This window comes from Biomphalaria glabrata, chromosome 7 (assembly GCF_947242115.1).
Source record: "Biomphalaria glabrata chromosome 7, xgBioGlab47.1, whole genome shotgun sequence".
Taxonomy (NCBI): domain Eukaryota; kingdom Metazoa; phylum Mollusca; class Gastropoda; family Planorbidae; genus Biomphalaria; species Biomphalaria glabrata.
In genome coordinates, this window is record NC_074717.1 from 35,613,018 (window position 1) to 35,634,652 (window position 21,635).

At 38.9% G+C, this 21,635-nt stretch overlaps 1 protein-coding gene across 10 annotated transcripts in view; it reads left to right on the forward strand.

Moving 5' to 3' along the window:
* Positions 1-21,635, forward strand: part of LOC106070043 (zinc finger homeobox protein 4-like) — a 309,151-nt gene that overhangs the window by 279,570 nt on the left and 7,946 nt on the right. For 8 of the 10 annotated variants that reach the window (XM_056036650.1, XM_056036653.1, XM_056036651.1 and 5 more), the window contains 7 exons: positions 439-1,293; positions 12,890-17,205; positions 18,135-19,166; positions 19,498-19,737; positions 20,299-20,530; positions 21,064-21,126; positions 21,379-21,570. In XM_056036650.1, the coding sequence (XP_055892625.1) occupies positions 439-1,293; positions 12,890-17,205; positions 18,135-19,166; positions 19,498-19,737; positions 20,299-20,530; positions 21,064-21,126; positions 21,379-21,570 (6,930 nt within the window). The remainder of the gene's footprint in view (positions 1-438; positions 1,294-12,889; positions 17,206-18,134; positions 19,167-19,497; positions 19,738-20,298; positions 20,531-21,063; positions 21,127-21,378; positions 21,571-21,635) is intronic. The other 2 variants (XM_056036654.1, XM_056036652.1) reach the window with 2 other exon arrangements.

Genomic DNA, 21,635 nt, shown 5'->3' on the forward strand with positions numbered 1-21,635 from the left:
TAGTGCTAGGTGTGCAATACTAGTGATAAAAGTACAAATAAAGGTCCCCCTTTCAGACTTTGTGCTCTATAGGGCAAATGATGTAAAGGTCATCTGTTTCCGTGGCCTACGGTTAACAATGGTGCCATGCGACCAGCACAAAAACTAACCACCTTTCCTTTTCTCCAACTAATGTCAGGTACCTATTAGAGCTGGGTGGTCTCAGAGGCGCCCAAAGATCCCGAAAATAAAAATCCTAGTCTATATAGTCTTGATAGGATCACTAATATTAGTGATAGGTGTCCAGTATAAGTAGTAAATGTCCAGTGATGATAGCAGATAAAGTAGATGGTAGAGCCATTTAAATTCACTTTCAAAGTTTAAACAAAAGTTGTGTAGACTTGTAACGTATTTTACATTTGTTTTTTTTGCTAATTATTGTCTTTGATGCTATTGCAGACATCACGCAGGCACATTCTCTGACCAACAGAATCTCTAGCAGTCCTGACACCAGCGGGGTCCTTCATTTAGGCAGAAAATCGGAGGCTCGCCCTTGCAACGATCACTATCTCCAGTCCAACCACGGAGCAGCGGCGCATCAACAGAGCAGCCACGGGTCTCCGTCCTCTCCCGCCGGGGCTGCCAGATCAGCGGCGGAAGCTGTAAAATGCATTTTGTGCCCACTGTGCAGGCATGAGTGCTCAGGGGCGGGGCCTCTGGAAGAGCACCTCATTAACAAACACAACGTGGCTCCGGAGGGCATCCAGAGGCTTATGTCCATGGTCGAATTGCCCCTCTCGTCCGGCATGGCTACGGCCGACGCCTCTGTCGCTCCTTCAAGCAGCGCGGAGACAGGCAAAAACAGCTCTCCCGCTTCCGGGGAGGAAATTTCCGCTGGAAGCAGGCAGAACGATGATGTCAAAGACTTTGGAGATGTCTCCCAAGAAATTCCACGAGACGTTTCCGACAGAGCAAACCCAGCCACTCCTTTGTCCCAGAGAAAAGAAGAGACCACGGCCTGCACCACTGTCCAGGTTATCCCCACCACCACCACATCTTGGTTGACCCCCTCCCCTCAGACATGCATCTCCACATCGTCCCCTATCGCCATGTCGGCGACATCCTCAGTCACGACGGCGGCGGCGTCATCCACGGCCATGTCGGCAACATCCACCACCTGCAATGCTTCCCGCATCACCACCATCGTCACTCAAGACATTCCCGACAACCGGACATTATCTGCTAGCGACGAATGTAAAGAGATCGACCTTGACCTCTTGGACGCTGACCACAAAGACCTCTTGGCTATTGAAGGTTAGTTACATATTTATCTCTATATTAAAATGTACTCTTCTGTCTCCAAGTTCACATGTAAATTAACTTTTACTGGATCCCGCCTTATTGACGGAAGGTCTACCATGGGAATAATTTTGCGTCCAGATAGAACAACATAGTACAAAATTTAAAAAGGGGCATTACACTTATTCTTTTTTCAAAGAAATCATCAGAATCCAAAATTGGTTGCATTGTCAATTAGATCTATGTATTTGTGTATATTTGAGCGACTGTGTGTGGCATTTGCCTTGTCTGTTGGCTTATAGAGCCAAAGGGAAGTAAACATTTTTTTTATATTTTATATAAGTAGTACATTAAGTTAATTATTGCAGTAAAATACATTTCTGGTTTATCCGTTGCAGAGGAACCAAATCAAGTCTTTGCAGAACTCCTTAACTTTAAGTTTTTAACCTAATTCTCACCTCGAAATTGTGAATACACATTGTGATTGTCTCTTATACACACATTGGCTTTCAAATTGAAAGAAATTAAGAAGATGTATATGTTAATGTCTGCAGAGATACCGACTAACATGTTAAGGAGAAACTTTTATCTTACACACCCAATAATAATGAACATTCCGTTCTTGATTTTTCTTCTTTTAATACATAGACTTCACATTGGCTGCTGCCTAAACCCAAATTTTTATTTTTGGAAACCCAGCACCTAACTTAATATATTGAGATGAACGTCCGTTGTTTATCTTTAAATCTAGAGTTCGAACGTTTACATTTGATCATATCTACTTTATCAATAACATACAAACACAAATACCTGAACAGGGTAGGAGAGAGAAGGGCAATTAATCTACTCATGTCTGGACACGTGACTGTGGCTATATTTAGTTGACTATGTCATGATTGATATAGATAGATGTATTGCTACAGAGATCCTTCAAATACAAAGATTTTGTGATGAGAAGGAAACTAACGGAATTATTTACGATGAAGTGCTATGTCGACTTATCACCTTCGGTTGGGAATACAGATGAGTGTCATGCATGATTGACTTTGGCATAGCGGTTTAAAATATAGCCTTCTCCTTAGAGACCTGTCTATCATTACCGTCTTGTCGTGCTGTACCTTCCGGTGGAAATGGAGACAGAAGTAGACGTATAGTCCTCCCTCCTTTATTTCGTCACAAGACAGCACCTCCCTTCGTAGCTGATCATGAAGACGTCATCGCATGCCTCCTTTGAAAGACACTCAAGCCTCTCAGCATTCATTGATAGAGGCGCAATGTAATCAGAAAGCTACATGGTATAAAAGCCCAGTATATCAAACTCACAATCTAATCCCCAGACAATCTTCAAGCCTCTCGCACAATCTTTAAGCCTCTCACACAATCTTTAAGCCTCCCATACAATCACTAAGCCCACTCCAAATTATTTACCCCATCCTACACACAGACACACACACAAAATCTTTAAGTCTCCATGACAATCATTAATCTTTCCAAACACATATTAAGCCTCCCACGCCATTGTTAAGCCTCCCAGACAATCATTAAGCCAAAGGCCAAGTGTAATGTTAAAATGTTAACGCCTTTAGGATGCATATCTTTTATGTTTATTCTTGTGGACATTGTCTATTAATGTTGTACTCATATACATACAGTTATGACACACGTACTTTCTCTAAACGCCCCACCCTCAAACCAATTCCGCCTCTACTTCCTCACAGTGCAACTGTTTCTTGATATTGACCCAACGTCTGGTTAGTGCATTGTGGGAATTAAACCCCATCCCATACCATCTCATCAAAAGCGGGCGTTCTCCACCCTACTATCGCCCCGGCTGTGATATCCATGACATTCGCACGACGCTGTAACGATTCCTCCCCACCCCTCCTCTATAAGAAATGTTAAAGAAACTTACCGTTTTTAAGATGAAAGACATTTAGAGAAATGACAAGGATGTCTGCTTGACGCTGTCTCTTATTTCCTATGCCTTTTAAACGTATTTTGTTTTGTTTTTGTTTTCTAACTTTATTGTCTGTCTGCTTTTTCAATCTATGCTGCCCACACAAGCGATCAACTTAACTGGTTCCTCAGCCTATCCCATAAGTTAACGTTATTCAATTATTGTCTGTCCTAACAAAGTACGGACAGTCAAAAGTCACCCGCCAGGGACGCTACGGTTTGGTCGAGTGTATGATAGCCCGTCTAGTTTGACATAGAAAAACAAAACGCAAACTAACAACAACAAAATATGTAGTGGTATGTAGTGATGTCGAATCATCTATTAAACTAAAATATATCAAAACAAATATCATCATGCTATGTAATTATTTTGTTCACTAAAGTCAACTAAAGTAAGCAGAGAATTTTATCATTAGCGGAAAAATAATAAATAACTTTTTAGTGTCTCTGGTGTGCAGTATAAAGGAATTGTTGAGCTTTTTTTTTTTTTAAAGTACCCATGATAGTGTTAGTGGATTGTTTAGCTCTGTGGAATCAAATGTCTTCCGTTTGTAGGTTAAGTTTTGAAACATTTCATCTGGCAGCATTAGAGCTTCATTTGGCATTCTTGACATTGTTAAGTTAATCTTGAAAGAAAATCGCTGATAAACAAATAGTTGGTTCTAGATTTATTCAATGCTACAGTACACGTGTTGGTTTTTTATTTAAACAACAACGATTTTTTAAACAAGAAAAATACTTTAAAAAAATACTTTAAAAAAAAATACTTTAAAAATGGAAGCTATTTTATCAATTAGTTTGGATCAGTCATGTAATTACATTTGTAATAGATTTAGACTAGCACTAATAAATCTCTGCCATTACATATATTTTTACCTATACTTTTGTTGTTTTTTTGTTTGTTTTTGTTTAGCGGAAGCTTTCTACTCAATGCGCTATGGTCCTAACACTTGTTAGGATCAATAATTAACTAATGGGTCTTTTTTTTATTGCTGTTATGTTAGGTACAAAAAATAGTTGTCCGAAATTTCAACTTGATCCGAGATTGGGTGTGGAAGAAATTACATTACAAAAATTGTACCGGACTTGTATAAATAGAATCTAAATGTGGTTGTAACAGGAAGTCATTGGTCAAACTGACCTGGACTCAACTATCCACAGTAGTTTCTATGGCGTGGGGCTGGACGGAATACTTTCTACTTTCAGCAATGATAAAGCAAATTCTCTCACTTCTGCTCACTCAATATGGTTTCTGTCCCTTTAACACATCTTTTTTTTAGAAGTCCCAGTGAATTTCACTTAACTCTTTAACTCCTGTTCTTCTAAATACCGAGAACAGTTGAGTTAAACATGTATAACTAGTCGTGTGGTATGCGCTTAGGACTTCCGTCACAGTGGTCCCGAGTTTAAACCCAGCCTGTTGCCATCTCCTGACGTCTGCAGGACGTCTGGACAAGGACGTAATTATCTTTACTTCTGATGGGACGTCCTGAAACTTGTGAAACAAAGAAAAAAAATTACCTTACATTTCTGTTTTCACCCCCACTTGCACACACACACACATTTTTTAAAATTAATTATGATTTACTATTCTAATTATTTTTTTTTCTCTTTGTTGCCCCCCCCCCCCTCCACTTTTCCTTTTTTTTTTCCCTTCTCTTTCTTTCTCTCTAGACTAAAGTGTTACTAATCATCTTAGAAGTCAAAGTAACTGATCTATCACGACTTTAGTTTAACACTCCAGACAGTTTGATATTTATTGCTCTACTTCTAATCGAATGACTAAAAAAATGTGCGTGTGTGTTCTTTGGTTATCCAAAGTAAAAACGTCACAAAAATATTTCAAATTGTAACTTTCAGTATTAGACATGGATCCTTCTTCGTGCCCAAAGACGAGTACAATCACATTTCCAAGGAACTCAAAGATGGCTACCATGTCCATTCTTCGCCTGAAACAGCCGGCCGCATATATATGATAAATATAGTTACTTTTTTATTTATCTTTTTTTTTTCATGGTTGAATAATTGAAGAGAATATATTATTTAATTTTTTTTAATTATTTTTTTTTTAAATTCTAAGGGGTTTGGGACTTAGCTGAAATGTTTAGCATTATTCTAAGTTTGAACGTATGTGTTCCGGTCCAAAGACGTCTGTCGCCCGGCTCTAGGAATGTTATAGCCCAGCTCAAGGCAGTGCGAAGATCTGCTTAATGCTCTCAATCAGGGGTGCTAATTTTTTTTTAAAGTTTTAAATATGAGTTATACCCCTTGTTGGCTAGATGAATGATGGGATGATGAAAAACGTATTTCTTACGTAATAATACCCTCTTGTCTTCCTGTTCCTGCAGACGTATACGTTGTAAGTTCTAAACAGGAAGCACTCTTACATGTGGATACTTCCGTGGACTCCATCTTGGAATCTTCGGCTTCCTTCGGGACTTATAAACATGCAAACATGCATCATTCAAAAGGATTTTTGGTTTAAATGTTTTGAAATTATTATTTTTTTCGCAACTCTAAAAATAACGCACACTCATGTAAAATGAAAACAACAACAATAAATCCCACAATTCTCTATAATCAGTTGAATCACATGACACGGCCCCATGTTGGTCTAAAGAGTACATCATAAACAATTGTTTGAAACACAAATGACTGTATTAGTGTTCTATCATTTGAAATGAGTATGTTTTCAACTCTCGCGTGCTTTTTAATTCTCGCGTGATTTACTTAAACGTCGTGAAATACCATTTATGACGTCAACGTGAACATTAAAAAAAAAAAAAGTTCAATTGACTATTCTGATCGATAACTTTTACTTTTAAAACTAGAGGTTGCGCCCAGGTGCAACTTTAATAGTAATGTTATCATCGGCGTTTACACGTAAACACATTAACCTTGGTTGGGGGGGAGGGGAGTATTGAGGGGTGGTGGTGAGATCATTAAAGCATAAAATGCTATTTAAAACAAATAGATTAGGAACTCCAGAGGCGGCACTAGTTGGTTTTTTATTTTCAAAAAGTGCTTTCGATACCTGCATTATTTCTCATTCCCCCCCCCCCCCCCTACTCATGCCTTGACTCTTATGCTCGCTCTAACCCTCTCGGAAAATAAAAAATAAAAAGTATAGCCGACTTTTGTGCTCAGTCTCATTATCATTGCTATTTTAATTGGGAGAGGTTAGGAGGTGATATGCTATTTTCTTCCACATTTTTTTTTATATAGGTACTGGTTTCTTTCTAAAAATGCTACATGATCGATGGCTAGGTCTGGACTTGCTTCACATAACGCACTCTGTTTTTAAGGATTGGAAAAGTCTAGTCTAATGTGACACTTTGCGACAATGTAATTACAATCGGAAGACCTAAACAAAAACGAGTTGTAAACTGATTTTAGTCAAAGTAGTTTTTTTTTTTCAAACACAAGAAAAAGGCATGGGGTTAAAGTATAGAGTTAAAGGAGCGTTTCTTAGACTGTGTTATATTTGAGTTATTAATCACGCAAAAATGCCATTGTTATCTATGTTGAAGTTGTTTAATATTCGTTTTATAGGTATGGCTTTTCATACGTTTTGTGTGTGTGTGTGTGATATGCGCCGATTCAAAACTTTCTTTTAATAAAGCGTCACTACTTTGCCAATGCGATTATTCTAGAGTCTAGTGACATACTATCGTTTCTGTTGGTGTCCTTTTGTATGAACAAAACAGGCCCTCTCGAAGACGACGTGCCGAGCATCAGGAGATTATGACCATCTAGTCCACTGCAAATGTTCCTGCTCCACTCCCTCGATGATCTCTCAATACTTAAGTATCCTCTCGATCAACCCTCTTCGTTTTCTGTTCTATAGGCGCCCTAAAAATAAAGCTCGGAATAAAGGAAAACCCCCGCCATGGGGTCCTTGCCCCGTATACTGCTGAGGGATCTTACAGTCTTCTTTAGACCCCTATGGTTTTTTTTTGTGTGTTTTTTTTGTTAATTTTATATTGTACTAGCCAGATATGACCCACAGCGTGCGGGCCTTAATTTTGGTATTAATGATCTACTGTTTGGAATTTAGATCTATGTTTTGTTTTGTTTGTAAAATGTTTTACATAATTCGGATGTTCCTTCAGAGTTGAAGATAGTTTACTTCCTAGTCCAAACCTCCCGCAGGACGACGGGGGATGGGAGCGGGCAGGGTTTGAACCCTCGACCGTCGATAAATCCGAACGACAGTCCAGCGAGCAAACCGCACGACCAGGCAGCCATCCGATGAGTTATCCAACATGTCCAACATGGAGAATGTTTATTTCACATTTTTTATTTTGCCACGAAAATAAAAGTAGAGTGGGTTTACCCGTTCAGCCGACATATTCATATCTAATATATAATATAATATAAAATGCTGTCAAAACGGGTTTACCCGATGTGTTAAATAGTTTCTTTCTTTAATAGAGATAGAATTAGCTACTTTTGTCTATTTTTAGGGCCTTGCGGTTGTGGGAGGGACATTTAACATACTCTACTGTCTCCGCCATGATCTAGGGAACATTTATGCCACGTTTTATCAAGATGAGTCAAACGGTTTCGATTTTTTTTTCGGGGAAATTCATACATAACATACGCCTTACTTTGTGCTTTATATTATAGATATAGAAAATACGAAAAACATGCATATATGTAATAAATAATCGCTTTCCCGATTTTACAATTTCGAAACGGAAATGATAAATCTGTTAGTGCAATCTAGGTCGATTGAGCTATTGTATTCTGCTTCTTTATGAAATGCTTGTTTCCCCCCCCCCTTTTTTTTTTTTTTAAATATTTGTTCGTTCATTATCTCCCTTAGTCTACGCCTGCGATAATGTCCCCCTGCTATCAGCAGTAATAGCAGGAAAGACTAGTTGTTAACTTGTTGGTCTCCCTGATTCCCCCCCCCCCCCCCCCGCCATCCTCAGCCTTTCATTATCAGGCACGTGCTTGAATTATTACCTTTTGGCCACGTGATCAATGTTGCCTGTTTGATTGGTTGTCTCTATTTCATATTCTAATGTCATAGGTTTGCGTTTTCTAGGTCAGTCATCTACTGTATTTTTTTTTTGGTTCTCATGTCTTGTATGTTAACTAGTTAACATTGTCAGATGTCACATCCTGTCCCGACTGTTGACTGTATTGACTGTTCTCCATTTAGCTATTCTATAGATCTTCAATTATATTTCAAGAAACATCTCATAAAACTAACCTGAAATTGAAACCGGGAAATGTCTTTAGTTTGTCAGCACTTTTACCTCCTTTCTATCAATTCCCTCCCCGTCTGTCTGGTCAAAATCTTTTCCACAGTATTTCTCCCATTTCCCATTCTCGGATCAAGTTGAAACTTTTGCACGATTATTCATTGTCGGTGACAGCAGATGAATCAATGAATTATTAAATCAATTAACTAATTAGTCGTCATTAATTCTTTTTGTTTTATATGGAGTCTTGTGAAGGCTAATGTAGAGAATTCGGTCGTTCGTAAATTAGACAAATAAAACAATCTTTTTTTAAAAAAGGTACTTGAATAGCTCTGTGGTAAACACGTTGGCCTTACATCATGGAGTCTCAAGTTCGAATTCAGACTCGAGTAACCTTTTTTTTTATATAAAATTGCTTTTTTTTTTTTTTTTTGCCATTGAAATGACATCACGGAAACCTTCTTCCATTGCCAACTCTCCACTGGGTCATAAAAGTGATTGGACGTTAGTACACTGAAACGTGAAAGTTGCGTAGAACTTAAAAAAAAAATTGTTTTCAATCCCACTACATCTTTGTTACATCACGATTGTTTTTAAGTATTTCATTCTATATAAGCGAGTTGTTGCTGCGTTTTTATTCAAGTATTGTTTATATTTAACTTTGTTTTATTTCTCATTCTTTTTAAAGCCACAGTTTTAGTTGTAACGCAGTCGTTCTACCCTCGTGTGTCGAGGCAAATGAAAAGTGGAAGTTATCTTGTTTGTCTCCTACTTCCGGTTCTCTCGCGTTCTCTCCACAGACTTCGCCCTTAAAACAGAAATTAAAACAATTCTGTGCTGGCTGTTGTTGTACTTTGTAGTCACCAAAAAAATAATCTCCGAACCATGACACTCAGCTAGTGAAGACATTAGTAATGACTATGAGGTTCGTTTTTTACGCCCGAGTGGAGAGCCTCGTCTGCTTGGCTTATGCACTCATGCTCTGAGTCTCCAAGATGAGGTGCGCTTAGAAAATGGCTGTATTAAATGTATAACTTTTACATTTTTACTTAATGAATTGAATCAAAACACCCTCGGCTCATATTTAATGCTTTGAACCAAAGCACCCTTGGCTTACATGTAAAATGTAGCACTTGAGTAATAATGCATGTTAAGGGGTTGTGTAGGGTTCTGTTACACTAAATTTTAGCAAAATTATTTCCTGCCTCACATTACGCCCCTGTTAAAACTTATTTTTATTTTCAAAAGCAAGTAAATTGACAATGATTATATAGAATCTATTTTTAAAGCAAATTACAGAAGGCAATCCATATTTTTAGTCAGATTTTCATTTTCATAATTTTAATCCTGAACTGGGTCATTGATCTTCGCCGACAGGGTTTCAGACGAAGAAAGAACTCGGGTTCATGAGTCCAAAAAGACCAGGCAGTAATCTGTCTCATTAAGTTCAATTCTGTGACACGCGTCATGACAAAATGTGTGACAATTTCCCCCCGCGATAAGTTGTTTGGTCAATTTAACAAAATAATCTTTTTTTTTAATAGTGCGTGCGTCTGTAGGAGCGTTCGTGCTCCATTTATCTGCGGCAAATGTTTCACTATTTCGTTAGGCAAGGTGACACAAGGGGAGACAAAATTGACTCACGATGTTAGAAGTTCCCTGACATCTCTAGTTTTAATCCTGTTCCCATTAGAGGTCATTATACGCTCTCATTCTTCAGTGGTAGATCTGTGTATAATGGCTTTATGGCACATCTTTTAAAATGCACAATATTTTGTAATTATTTAAGCCAAAACTATCTGAAGTGTATGAACCAGTTGTTAGTCTCCAGTTTCGTGCTCTTGGGGCATATAGATCATGTTGTAATACTATTTCATATATTGTATATAACTCCTACTTGAGTTTTAATGGTTTATATTATAGTTAACTGCACCACGCATTTATTTACTAAAATATAGAGCACACCATTCAAAAAAATAAATCTTGTAGTTTGCAATACCGAGAAGCTCATTCGTCGAGTGTTTTGATATAAGCACCATCCCTTTTTTAAAAACATTGTACATGGCAACTCGAAGTTTCAAATTCAAAGAACACGATGTCCTACTATCGCGAACGTTTGAGAACCACCGTTACGCGCATGTGTACTGTCCCTATTTCTTTGTTTCACTGCTACAAGTTGTAGCCCTTGTTTTGTTTTCTTGTGTTCTGTCATGCGTGGCTGGAGCTCAGCTAACCGTGACCCGAATCCTGCATAGGTTCGCGCCTTTTTTTGTATGACTCTACATTCAACAATTAGACCCCCAGCTTTTTTTCCCCCTATCTATTATTAGCGAGCACAAGTGAAAGAAATCTCTCCCTTGTTTACACAGTAAGCTATTCGGTCATACCTACACAGTCACACGACTCTGACTTGTTTATGACTTTCGTAGTTTTGAAATAATCACTTTGATTGAAGCCATGTTAGTGTGGAGATGTGCTCCAGAGGTTCTAAAGAACAAAAAAAAAAAGGGACAGCACTCAATATGCAGATCACTAAAAGAAAAATTAAGCAGTTTTTCTGTAATTAAGTTTTATTCTCTGGCACTTTGGGGGCAATAAATATTTCAGTACCACAAATAACAAGTAGGCTTCAGTTGCTTGTAAAAAATGGGCGTCAGTTACCTTGTTTGCCTGCAACAACCAATGGCCATTTGCATGTTCCTACCAGTAAGCTTCGATTTCTTCTGTTGGATTTTGTGAGGTCAAACTTGTGTAGGAGTTGCTTGTTGAGAAGGGTCAAGGGCTTGCTGTACCAGAGATCTGGTTATAATTTATAGAGCCTCCTTACATACTATTCATCTAGATACACTGTGATATTTCTATAGAGAACTAAGGGTCAGGTTTAACCACATAGATCTTTTACCATTTACCACATTTATCATTTATCACACACACCTTTGCCGCATTGACATTTACCACCTATACCACAAGTACCTTACCATGACCTTTACCACATAGACCTTTTTACACATAGTCCTTTTCCACAGACCTGTACTATAAGGAACCCTACCGCCTAGACCTTTACCACAAATGCCTTTACAAAATGGAACTTTACCACATATGCGTCACTAGGATGCTCGAGCATTCAAATATTGAGACATATTTTATAATTTGATAAATCGAAGGAGCTTTGTGGTATTCGAGCGTACAAAACTCAGGTAGAGAATAAAAATCTAACATTTTGAACTAAGCACGGCTTTATCCAATAATTCTAAGTATGTCTCATGCCTACGCTAGAACTTCTATTTTAGATCTTATAGCCAATTAAAGAAGGGAACTCTTTCAGATATAGAGGAAAGAATCTTGTAATAAAAAGGGTTTACAATGTAGGGTGGCATTAAAATAAAATTGCGAATCAGGTTTTTAAAGTTACTTTCATAACGGTCTCTGAGTGAGTAGTGTGTGTGTGTGCCCGTGTTGTAACTCAAAGGACGGATCTGACTGTCTAATTAGCGCACAGATGCCGCCATGCTAAGTTAACACGGGAGGTAATCAAGTCAATATATTTTCCTCTTCCTTGCCTCTCTCTCTCTCTCTCTCTCCTCTCTCTCTCTCTCTCTCTCTCCTTTATCACTCGGGCCTCATTAAAAAAAAAAGCCACCGAACAATAAACAAATTAGCTCCTAATGATTGCGTCCATAGTTACAGCGGCCATTTTCGCAATTAAGCCGTATATAAATTCCGTCCTCGTTTCATCGATACAGAGACCATCTGGTGATAGGACCAGGGAAAGTACCAGAGGGGCGCGCGTGTGTGTGGGGAGGGGTGTCGTAAGTAGGAGAAGAAATAAAAAATTAATTTAAATATTTATTATTAGAGTGAACATCGGAGGCGGGGGTTGTGTGGGTTCAAACCTTACCCCTCCCCCTTTCCAACGCTCTGGATGACATTCTAGACACCTCTGGGAGTAAGAGGCTGAAGGAGGCTTTAATGAAGATGAGCTTATTGTCTAGGCTTTGTCCCAATAAGTAAGTCGTGTCGCGACAGTCGCCTGTCAGTACAGAAGTTGTGAGCTGACGCTGAAACAACATGGGCCTGAACACTTTTGTTAGCTCCTGATCTACGGGCAAATTAAAGTTAGATTTTAAAAAATAGTTTTGTTGTCATGTTTTGATTTTCTTGCTTTTGGTTATAGCTTTAAAATTTTTTATTTGTTATTGTCTGGCTACTTCTTATACGGTATCTGCATTAATATTTCGATGGATACAACCCTACAGTCAGAGCTTATTGACTTCACACTTTGTTTGGTTTGATGAACATGTTCTCTTCTATATCTCAGAGGCTCATTCTTAGAAAAACAGCTTCAACTCATCTTCCAATTCTCTTCCATTTATTTATGAATTGATTGACTATCTTTAATGTCTCGTGCCATTTTTCTAACGAACTTTGTTCTCTCCCACAAGGTGTGGACCTGGCCTTACAAGAGAAACTGGACAAGGAATACGAGGACCTTTTCCGGTGTCAGACTTGCCACAAAATCTTCATCAACATTGACCAGTTGTACTGCCACCAGAATGAACTGGGTCACCTAGAACTCAAACAGACCCCCAGGGGTCCTGGATACTTGTGCTGGAAAAAGGGCTGCAACCAGTACTTTAAGACTGCCTCCACATTACAGGTTCATTTCAGGGAAATCCACGCTAAAAAATCACTGTCAGGGTGTTTGTCCACGCAGGAACTGGAGGCTTACAAGTTTACTTGCAGCCAGTGCAACTTCAGCTTCAAGTCGATTGAGGCGATGCAGAGGCACACGCTCATCCACTTGATGCAGTCGGTGACACAGTGCAGGATATGCTCCAGGAGAGTGAACTCTGTGGCTAAGATGAGGAGGCACTTGGAGATAGTCCATGGCGATCTCAGCCTCTCAGACATGACTGTTCAGATGGAGAGTATAGAAGCCAATGCTTCCCTTTTGTTCAGCAGTCCAGCATATGAACAATTCACTGCCAAAATGCTGCTCAGCAGCACCAAAGCTCATAGCAGGTCTCCAAATGATGACGACGAGTCTGTTATGGGCAATCTACCCAATGGATTTGACAAAAAGGACAATGTTGACAGGCATGATGATGACGTTGATGGCGATGGTATGCCTGAGGGCTATAGGGACAAGCAGTTCATGGAAGATTACGTGAATAGTCAGTCAATGGCAGAGGAGCATTACAAAGATAATAGTCGAAAGTTTAAATGTCACAGGTGCAGAGTGGCATACACAAGCCAGAAATACTTGTTTGCTCACAATAAGACATCTCAGCATAGGCAGTGGGAGATGACAGATAAGTTTGAAGACCCAACAAGACCATATAGGTGCGACATTTGTAAAGAATCATTTACCCAGAAAAATATCCTAATGGTTCATTTTAATTCCGTGTCCCATCTCCACAGGCTGAAACAGCAGACACATATTAACGGAGATAACATTTTTAACACTTCAGCATTATCTTACAACACTACTTCACCTACACCTACCACGCATAGCACCAGTTCTCCAAACTCAACAGTGGCACACACAAATGGCAGTTATGATGCAGTCTCAGAGAGTACTACCACTCCCACTAACAAACCATACAAGTGTAACATCTGCAAAGTCAGCTACAACAACCAGCCCAGCATTGAAATCCATCTCCGATCAGTAGGGCATAAAACCAAAGCCAGTAAGCTATCGGAACTTATTCAGTCTGGCCAAGTGGACATAAGCCAGGCCTTGATTGAACACCCTGACCCAAGAACTGCTGGCAAGCAACAAGCGCAGATTGTTGCTGACATGATTCACCAGCAGGCAACAGCTCAGGCTGCTTCAAATGCAGCAGCTGCCTCGTACTTTAATCTTCAGGGAATGCAAGGTGTCATGGCACAACTTTCACTTTTGCAAGGCATTTTACCAACATCCAGCCATCATCTTTTGGCATCTTCAGCTCAAAACGCACTCGCTGCTACATCCAATGCACACATTGAAGCTTTCTATGCGTCTCTGAATGCTCACAACAACATTAATGCACGAGAATCATCTAGAGCTGAAATCCCTAAAACACCAACACCTAAAGATAAACTTTCAAGGTCTGGCGATGGGGATAAAATTATGAACATGATAATTAAGCAAGATGGAAAGATTGAACCAGTGAGTCATGACAATAAAACCAAACCTGGACTGAATGATTGCAAACTTGTCAAGGATCCGAAAAATCTTACAAAGGAGGAAGAGCTGCCTCCAAATTTTCCCCATGCTCCAATCATATCAAGGCCTCGGGGTTTTATGGGGCGTTTCAAACCCCAGCTGCACCGTAGTTTGCTAGAGAACTTTGGCTTTGAGTGTGTTATGCACTACAACGAAGAAAACTGCATAGAAAATACTAAACCTAAGGATAAGAACCAAGAAGAAATAATCAAGCAGCTCGAGGATAAAGAAGACAAAAAGGAAAATGGTGAGGAAAAGATGGAAGTTGAAGATAAAACCAGTGAAGACAAAGCTGAAGAAGAGAAAAGTCAAGAAGCAGACATTGATGACAAGAAGAATGAGGACAAAGAAAACATGGACTTGCCAGAGCTCAATAAATGCAGGTGTCTGAAGTGCAACAAAGATTTTTCTAACGTTTGGGTTCTCAAGAACCACGAGGAAGAAGTCCACAACAACTTTGTGTCTCCAGCCTACATTGAAAAATTTGGTAGGAAGTTCAGAGAAGACTGGGAGAAAAACGTACCAAAGCTCAATGAAAATGAACAGACGGGGCCAATACAGCTTCCGTCCAATCCACCCACACCTACCAGCAATGCAGAGAAATTGATCCCTTCAGAAATGCCACCTCCTCCACCTCCGACACAAAGTCAGATTCCACAAAATTTTGACTTGTCTCAGCTATCTCAATTGTTGCCTCTGATGGGGCTTAACATGCTACCTATGCACTTGCCTCTCAACTTGCCCATGAACCTCAGCCTCCCAGGTTTTCCTTCTTTAATGATACCTCCACTTGACCTAACACAAAGTTACCTACCTCAAATACAGTCTGCTAATTTGGTGGACACCACAGTCACATCTCAACAACAAATGCAGGCTGCTGCAGCAGTTGCAGCTCAACAAGCTCAAAACCAGAAGAGAGTTCGAACTAGAATCAGTGATGATCAGCTCAAAGTGCTTCGCACATATTTTGACATCAACAACTCACCCAGTGAGGACCAAATCAACAAAATGTCTGATCAGACTGGTCTACCACAGAAAGTTATTAAACATTGGTTCAGGAATACCCTCTTTAAGGAAAGGCAAAGGAACAAAGATTCCCCATACAATTTTAACAACCCACCATCAACTTCCATTGACCTGGATGAATATGACAGAACTGGAAAACTACCAGAAATTAAGCTTGAGCCAGAAGAAGAGGAAGAATCAGGCATGTCAATGTCTCATGACTATAAAAAAGACAATCATGACATGAAAGTAGAAAATGTTTCTGAAAAAGATGATGACCAAGAAGAAGAAATACACAATAATGCACCCCTCAAAATTGATTTAGCACCAAAGAATGAGCCTAGTGATGAGTACAGAAAAGATCAAGAGAGTCATTCCAACACATCCTCACCATCTAACATGTCTTCCATTCCATCAACACCTACAGCATCAGCCCCAGCAACGCCCACCCCTATGATCACAGCAAATGCACTCAATGCTGCCAACTCTCTAACTTTCTCCTTGGAGTCCTATGCTGCAAACATTGCCCGTTTGGAAGCAGCAACATTCCAGAGCATGGGCAAGCGAGCCAACAGGACCAGGTTCACAGACTTTCAAATCAAGACTCTTCAGGATTATTTTGAAAGAAACGCCTACCCCAAAGATGATGAGCTTGAGCACTTGTCTAAAATACTTGGACTCAGTGCCAGAGTTATTGTAGTTTGGTTCCAGAATGCTAGACAGAAAGCTCGCAAAATTTATGAGAACCAACCCTCAGCAGAGAGTGCTAAAGAGATTGCCAGCCCTTTTCAGCGTACTCCAGGATTAAACTACCAATGCAAAAAATGTAGTTCAGTCTTCCAGCGATACTATGAACTAATAAAACATCAGAAGAACTCGTGTGTTGGAGAGTCAAATAATAATCACAAAAATATTCATTCCATGATGGAAGATGATAGCAACTACAGCTTCTCAAATGATGACAATAGTTTCCATGAGCGTCAGTCCACTCCTTCCAATGCACTGAGGGACAGAGATTTCCATGGAAAAATATCTGAAGCTGTTTCTTCCTCATCCTTGACCTCCAGACTTACTGGATCACTTCCAGTAACCTCATCCTCTCTTTTGTCATCCCATGCCAATTCCTCCACCCCAACATTCAAATGTGACAAGTGCTCATTAACATTTATAAGGTACGATTTATGGCAGGAACACCAAAAGACCCATGTGGCACCAGCAATGTACACACCATTCTCATCCAGCTCAGCATTTGGCATGCTCCAGAATCTGGCCCAGCATGAGGATACCACAAAGTCAGCACTGTCATTGATGACTTCTAATTCTCTGGTGCCATCCCTGGTATCAGGCCCAGCTATGATGGGCCCCCAGCAGTCAGCCTCCATGGCATCCACGCCAACATCATCGTCCACCTCTCCCTCCCCATCATCCAAGAGAAAAACCGACTCTGAAGATGAGAGCGGAGAGCAGCCCAGGGACAAGAGACTTAGAACCACAATACTACCTGAACAATTAGACTACCTGTACCAACAGTACCAGGTAAATGTAAGATTCATTTCATTTATTGCATTATTTAAGAGAAACCAAGGACTTGATTGAAACAGATTACAGCTTGTATTTTGTTAGTAATTAGGAATCTTTGACACTACAACTAAAACTAACTGTACAGACTTTTTCCAACACATGTCAGAAATCCAATAAAATCAATAAAACCAGTTATATTTTGTTTAAAGCCTAGATATCCTTATTTTAAACCCAGAACCTTCAGCTTAACAGCCATATGAACACCACTGTGTAGCTGTCATCACATCCTTTTCATCCTCAATTAGCTATGTTCATTTTGAAACTCAACACGCTTAACCAATTTATGTATGCATTAATTACTTGGCACACGTTCACAGACTTTCCCTTTAAATCAATACCAGTCCTGTTGTTGTCCTTTAATTTCTGCTACAAGCATTTGTTAAAAACTAACATTAGCCTGTTCTGCCTGCTGTCTCCAACCACATTTGTAATAGTTTTCCATTCAAAGATAATTAATTCAGAAAGAAAATTAGCAATGTATATTTGAAACAATCAAATAATTGCCCATCTCATTCTTTGTTAAGTATTACTTTTTGTTAGCCCTACATTTGGTTTATATATATGTGGGAGATTTAGAGGGGAAAAAATTACTTCAAAGTCATGAATGCTGTCTAGTAGGTCTCTTATTGTTTCAAAAGTAATCCTAGTATCACTAGTGAAGAATTTAATTGCATATGTTGAAGACAATGCTGATTCAACAAAGCTTTTTATGAACATTCACTGGCTCTGATATTTCTCCTGGTTACAGTATTTACTTTGAGATTATTCTCCATAAATGACTTTGCCCCATAACATGAGTCTTTAAGTCATTTATCTGTGAAGTTTTAAATTTATTTACAAATTTAATTTTGATTAAAACTAATCTTGACTCATTTTTACTTAATGATTAGGTTGATTGTAACCCAAGTAGAAAGCAGTTGGAACACATTGCTAGCACAGTCAATTTGAAGAAGAGAGTTGTGCAGGTCTGGTTTCAAAACACTCGAGCCAGAGAGCGCAAAGGCCATTACAGAGCACACCAGCAGCTCATCAACAAAAGATGCCCTTTCTGCAGAGCCCTTTTCAGAGCCAAGTCAGCTTTGGAATCTCATTTGGCTACAAAACACCCTGAAGAAATGGCCAAGGGAGATATCAATATTGATCTTATACCAGATGCCCTCATTGAGCCACCTTCACCTCACTCCCTGAGTGGGTCATCTGCATCTCATTCTGATATCAGCAAGCTTTTGCCCCCTGGTGCTGCAGCCACAATGCCCAACTATATGGCTTTCATGACCTCGGCCACTGGTTTAAATTTGCCATTCCCACCTTCAACACCAGAGCTGTTGGGCCACCCATCTTTTGATGACCCATTCTTTAAGAAGTATATGAGTGAGCTGGCCAACACTCTGACAGCCCGCCAAGAGAACCCCACTCCCTCTACCCCTTCCCACAGTACACCATCATCCTCATTGTCATCGTCCTCCACAGTTACTGCTCACTCAACACCCAAGCCCTCTCACCAGCCATCAGCCCCCAATTTCTCTGGTACCACTCGACCCGTTGATGCCCATAAACCAAAGAGCGCTGCCACTTCCTCTGCATCCAGTGATGATGCACCACTGGACCTGAGCAAACCAGTGAAGGCACCAAGCTTCGCATCATCCAGCCACAGTGATCTTTCTCCTCGGGTGAGTCTGACCGGCAGCCATGAGTTCAGTGATAGAGAGCGGGCCATGGAGCTAGAGTATTTGAGGCGGCTCAACAGTCTGGATGATTCCTTCTCTGAGACTCAGTCAGAGATGGCTGATAATGAGTACATGAATGATGTGGGTGGCAGTCCCCCTTCCCCAACACATGGGAACAGTGGTAATCTAAACCACAATGCTCACACCCCTGGCTCTTCAGGCAAAAGATACAGAACTCAGATGTCTGCTACTCAGGTACTACATCTTGTTTTTTATGGGTCCAATTTTTTTTTTACTGAAAGATATACATTTAATTCATCATCTCTCTAAATGCTTTTATATTTATCTTGTTTTGTTCTCCCATTGAAATGTCTTGGTATTTAAGAAAAAAAAAATTGAACATTAAAGATAAAATACTCTGAGCTCTTTGAAACCCATTTTTAAAAATAAAAATGATTTTAATTCTCATAGTTTTTCAGCATTATTTTTTTATAACCAATTATTTTCAATACATGAATGTCATCCTGACTTAGTGACAGTTTCTGATGAAACAATATAATGACTATTTTAATGGGGTTTTTTAAAGGTGAAAGTGATGAAGCACTTATTCCAAGACTACAAAACACCCACTATGGCAGAATGTGAACTTTTGGGTCAAGAGATTGGTCTTGCTAAGCGTGTGGTCCAGGTTTGGTTCCAGAATGCCAGAGCCAAAGAAAAGAAGGCTAAGCTCAACTCTGGAAAACCATATAGTGCTGAATTAGATTTCCCCAAGTCTCCCGAGGAGTGCAAACTCTGCAACTACAAGTATTCTCACAAAGTTACTGTAAGTGAATCTTTGTTTTCTTAAATTTTAACAATTCAACTTTTTACTCTATCAAATTCTTTCATTTCTGCATTTCATTTATCATTGAAGTTTTGAACAGAATTATATATAAGATCAAAGTTCAAACAGTTAACTCACATTATCCCATTTATATATAAATGTGGATAACAAACCTTGTGACTTTGTGACTATTAATGTCTGGTTCACCTTAATATAGAATTGACTTGTAAGTTTTCATACACATAGATTCAGAAATAAAGATAACCTCTTAGCCCAAATCTCCTGTAGGTTTGAACCTAGGATCATCATGAGGACAGTTTGGTGCATATACTGCACAACCAGGCATCTGTATAATTAATAAATCTAAAACCTACATAAAGCAAAATTATCTTACTGCTTCAAATAATTTATCAAAGCCAGAAGCATTCCATAACAAAAAAAAAAGATCTTTGTTTAATAGTAAAGCATCCTCAGGTTCTGTGTGTTGAATATACCTTACTCAATGAGATCAATTATTCGTACAAAAATAAAATAAAATGACAATTTAATTTTTTTTTTCAGGTTCAGGATCATATCTTTACAAAAACACATATAGACAGGGTCAAAGCATTTCTTCATTCTGATGACCGTGATCTTGACCTTTCCAGCAGCAGCCTGTCCAACTTCTCCCGTACACCAGGTGAGCCAGAGCGGGGCCAAAATCTAATGGAGGACTCTCTGCCCTCTGGTCATCTTGCTCAGCTCCAAGCCATGGGGATAAACACCAACACCTTAGGCTTTCCCCTTGGTCAAGGTTTGTTAGGAGCTGAATGTTGTACACATAGTTAACAAATAGTCAATTCTATATAGTAACTGTTGGTCCCTACAAATCACCATATTTGTGACTACTGGCAATAGGTTTGAGCTTGAGAAATGGGATGTTCAGAATTGAATATTTGATTTAGAGCAATTTTTGAACTTCATTTTAAGTTTTGTATATTTGTATTTCGATTGGCCAAATTTAATTTTGGGCTGTTTTAAAAAAAAAAAAATAAATAAATAAATAAAAAAGATCTTAGAGATATACATAACTGAATTAAAGGCTTGAATACCTTTAAACAAAAAAAATAATTATGATTCAATAAAAGGTGTGATTACATTATCATTTCAGTGTTTTAAATATTTTTTATTAATTCATTACTTTGTCATGTTTTTCACTGTTTTGTGTACACATTGCATAAATGGCCATTTCCCTATATTGTATATAACAAGTAAAAAAATGTGTTAAACAAATTAATATATGTGATAGATATTTTAGAATAAACCTTTTATTTTATTTAATAACAGGAGACATTTCAATTAAGAGTGCAGAAAAAACAGAACTTTCCAGAAAGGAGAAAAAAACTGATGGTAAATATTTTTAAAACTATTATCTAATTTAAAAACATGACCTTATATTAATATTAGAAATACAGCAACTATAGCGCTCTAGTAATAATATCACGATTTTATAAATTCTCCTGGTAGATAATTTTTGTCTAGTTTGGTTAGGTCTAGTTGTTTACTTTGTTCTGGTTAGATCTAATTGTTTACTTTGTTCTGGTTAGGTCTAATTGTTTACTTTGTTCTGGTTAGGTCTAATTGTTTACTTTGTTCTGGCAGGTTCTATGTCTAAAGAAGAACAACAGCAGCAGGTTCAAGCTGCAATGGAGATGGCCATGAATGCTCAAATGTTGTCAGCGTTAGGAGGCTACATGCCTGGACTTGACCCAACATACCTCTCATACATGTATGGTTTACCAGGATATTTTCCTGGAATGGGATTACCAGTTGTTCAACCAGGTCTCATGCCAGGTAAGCTGTCAATGTATTTCAGCATGTTTTTTTTAATCTTATTTTCTTAATGAAATACCAGTAAT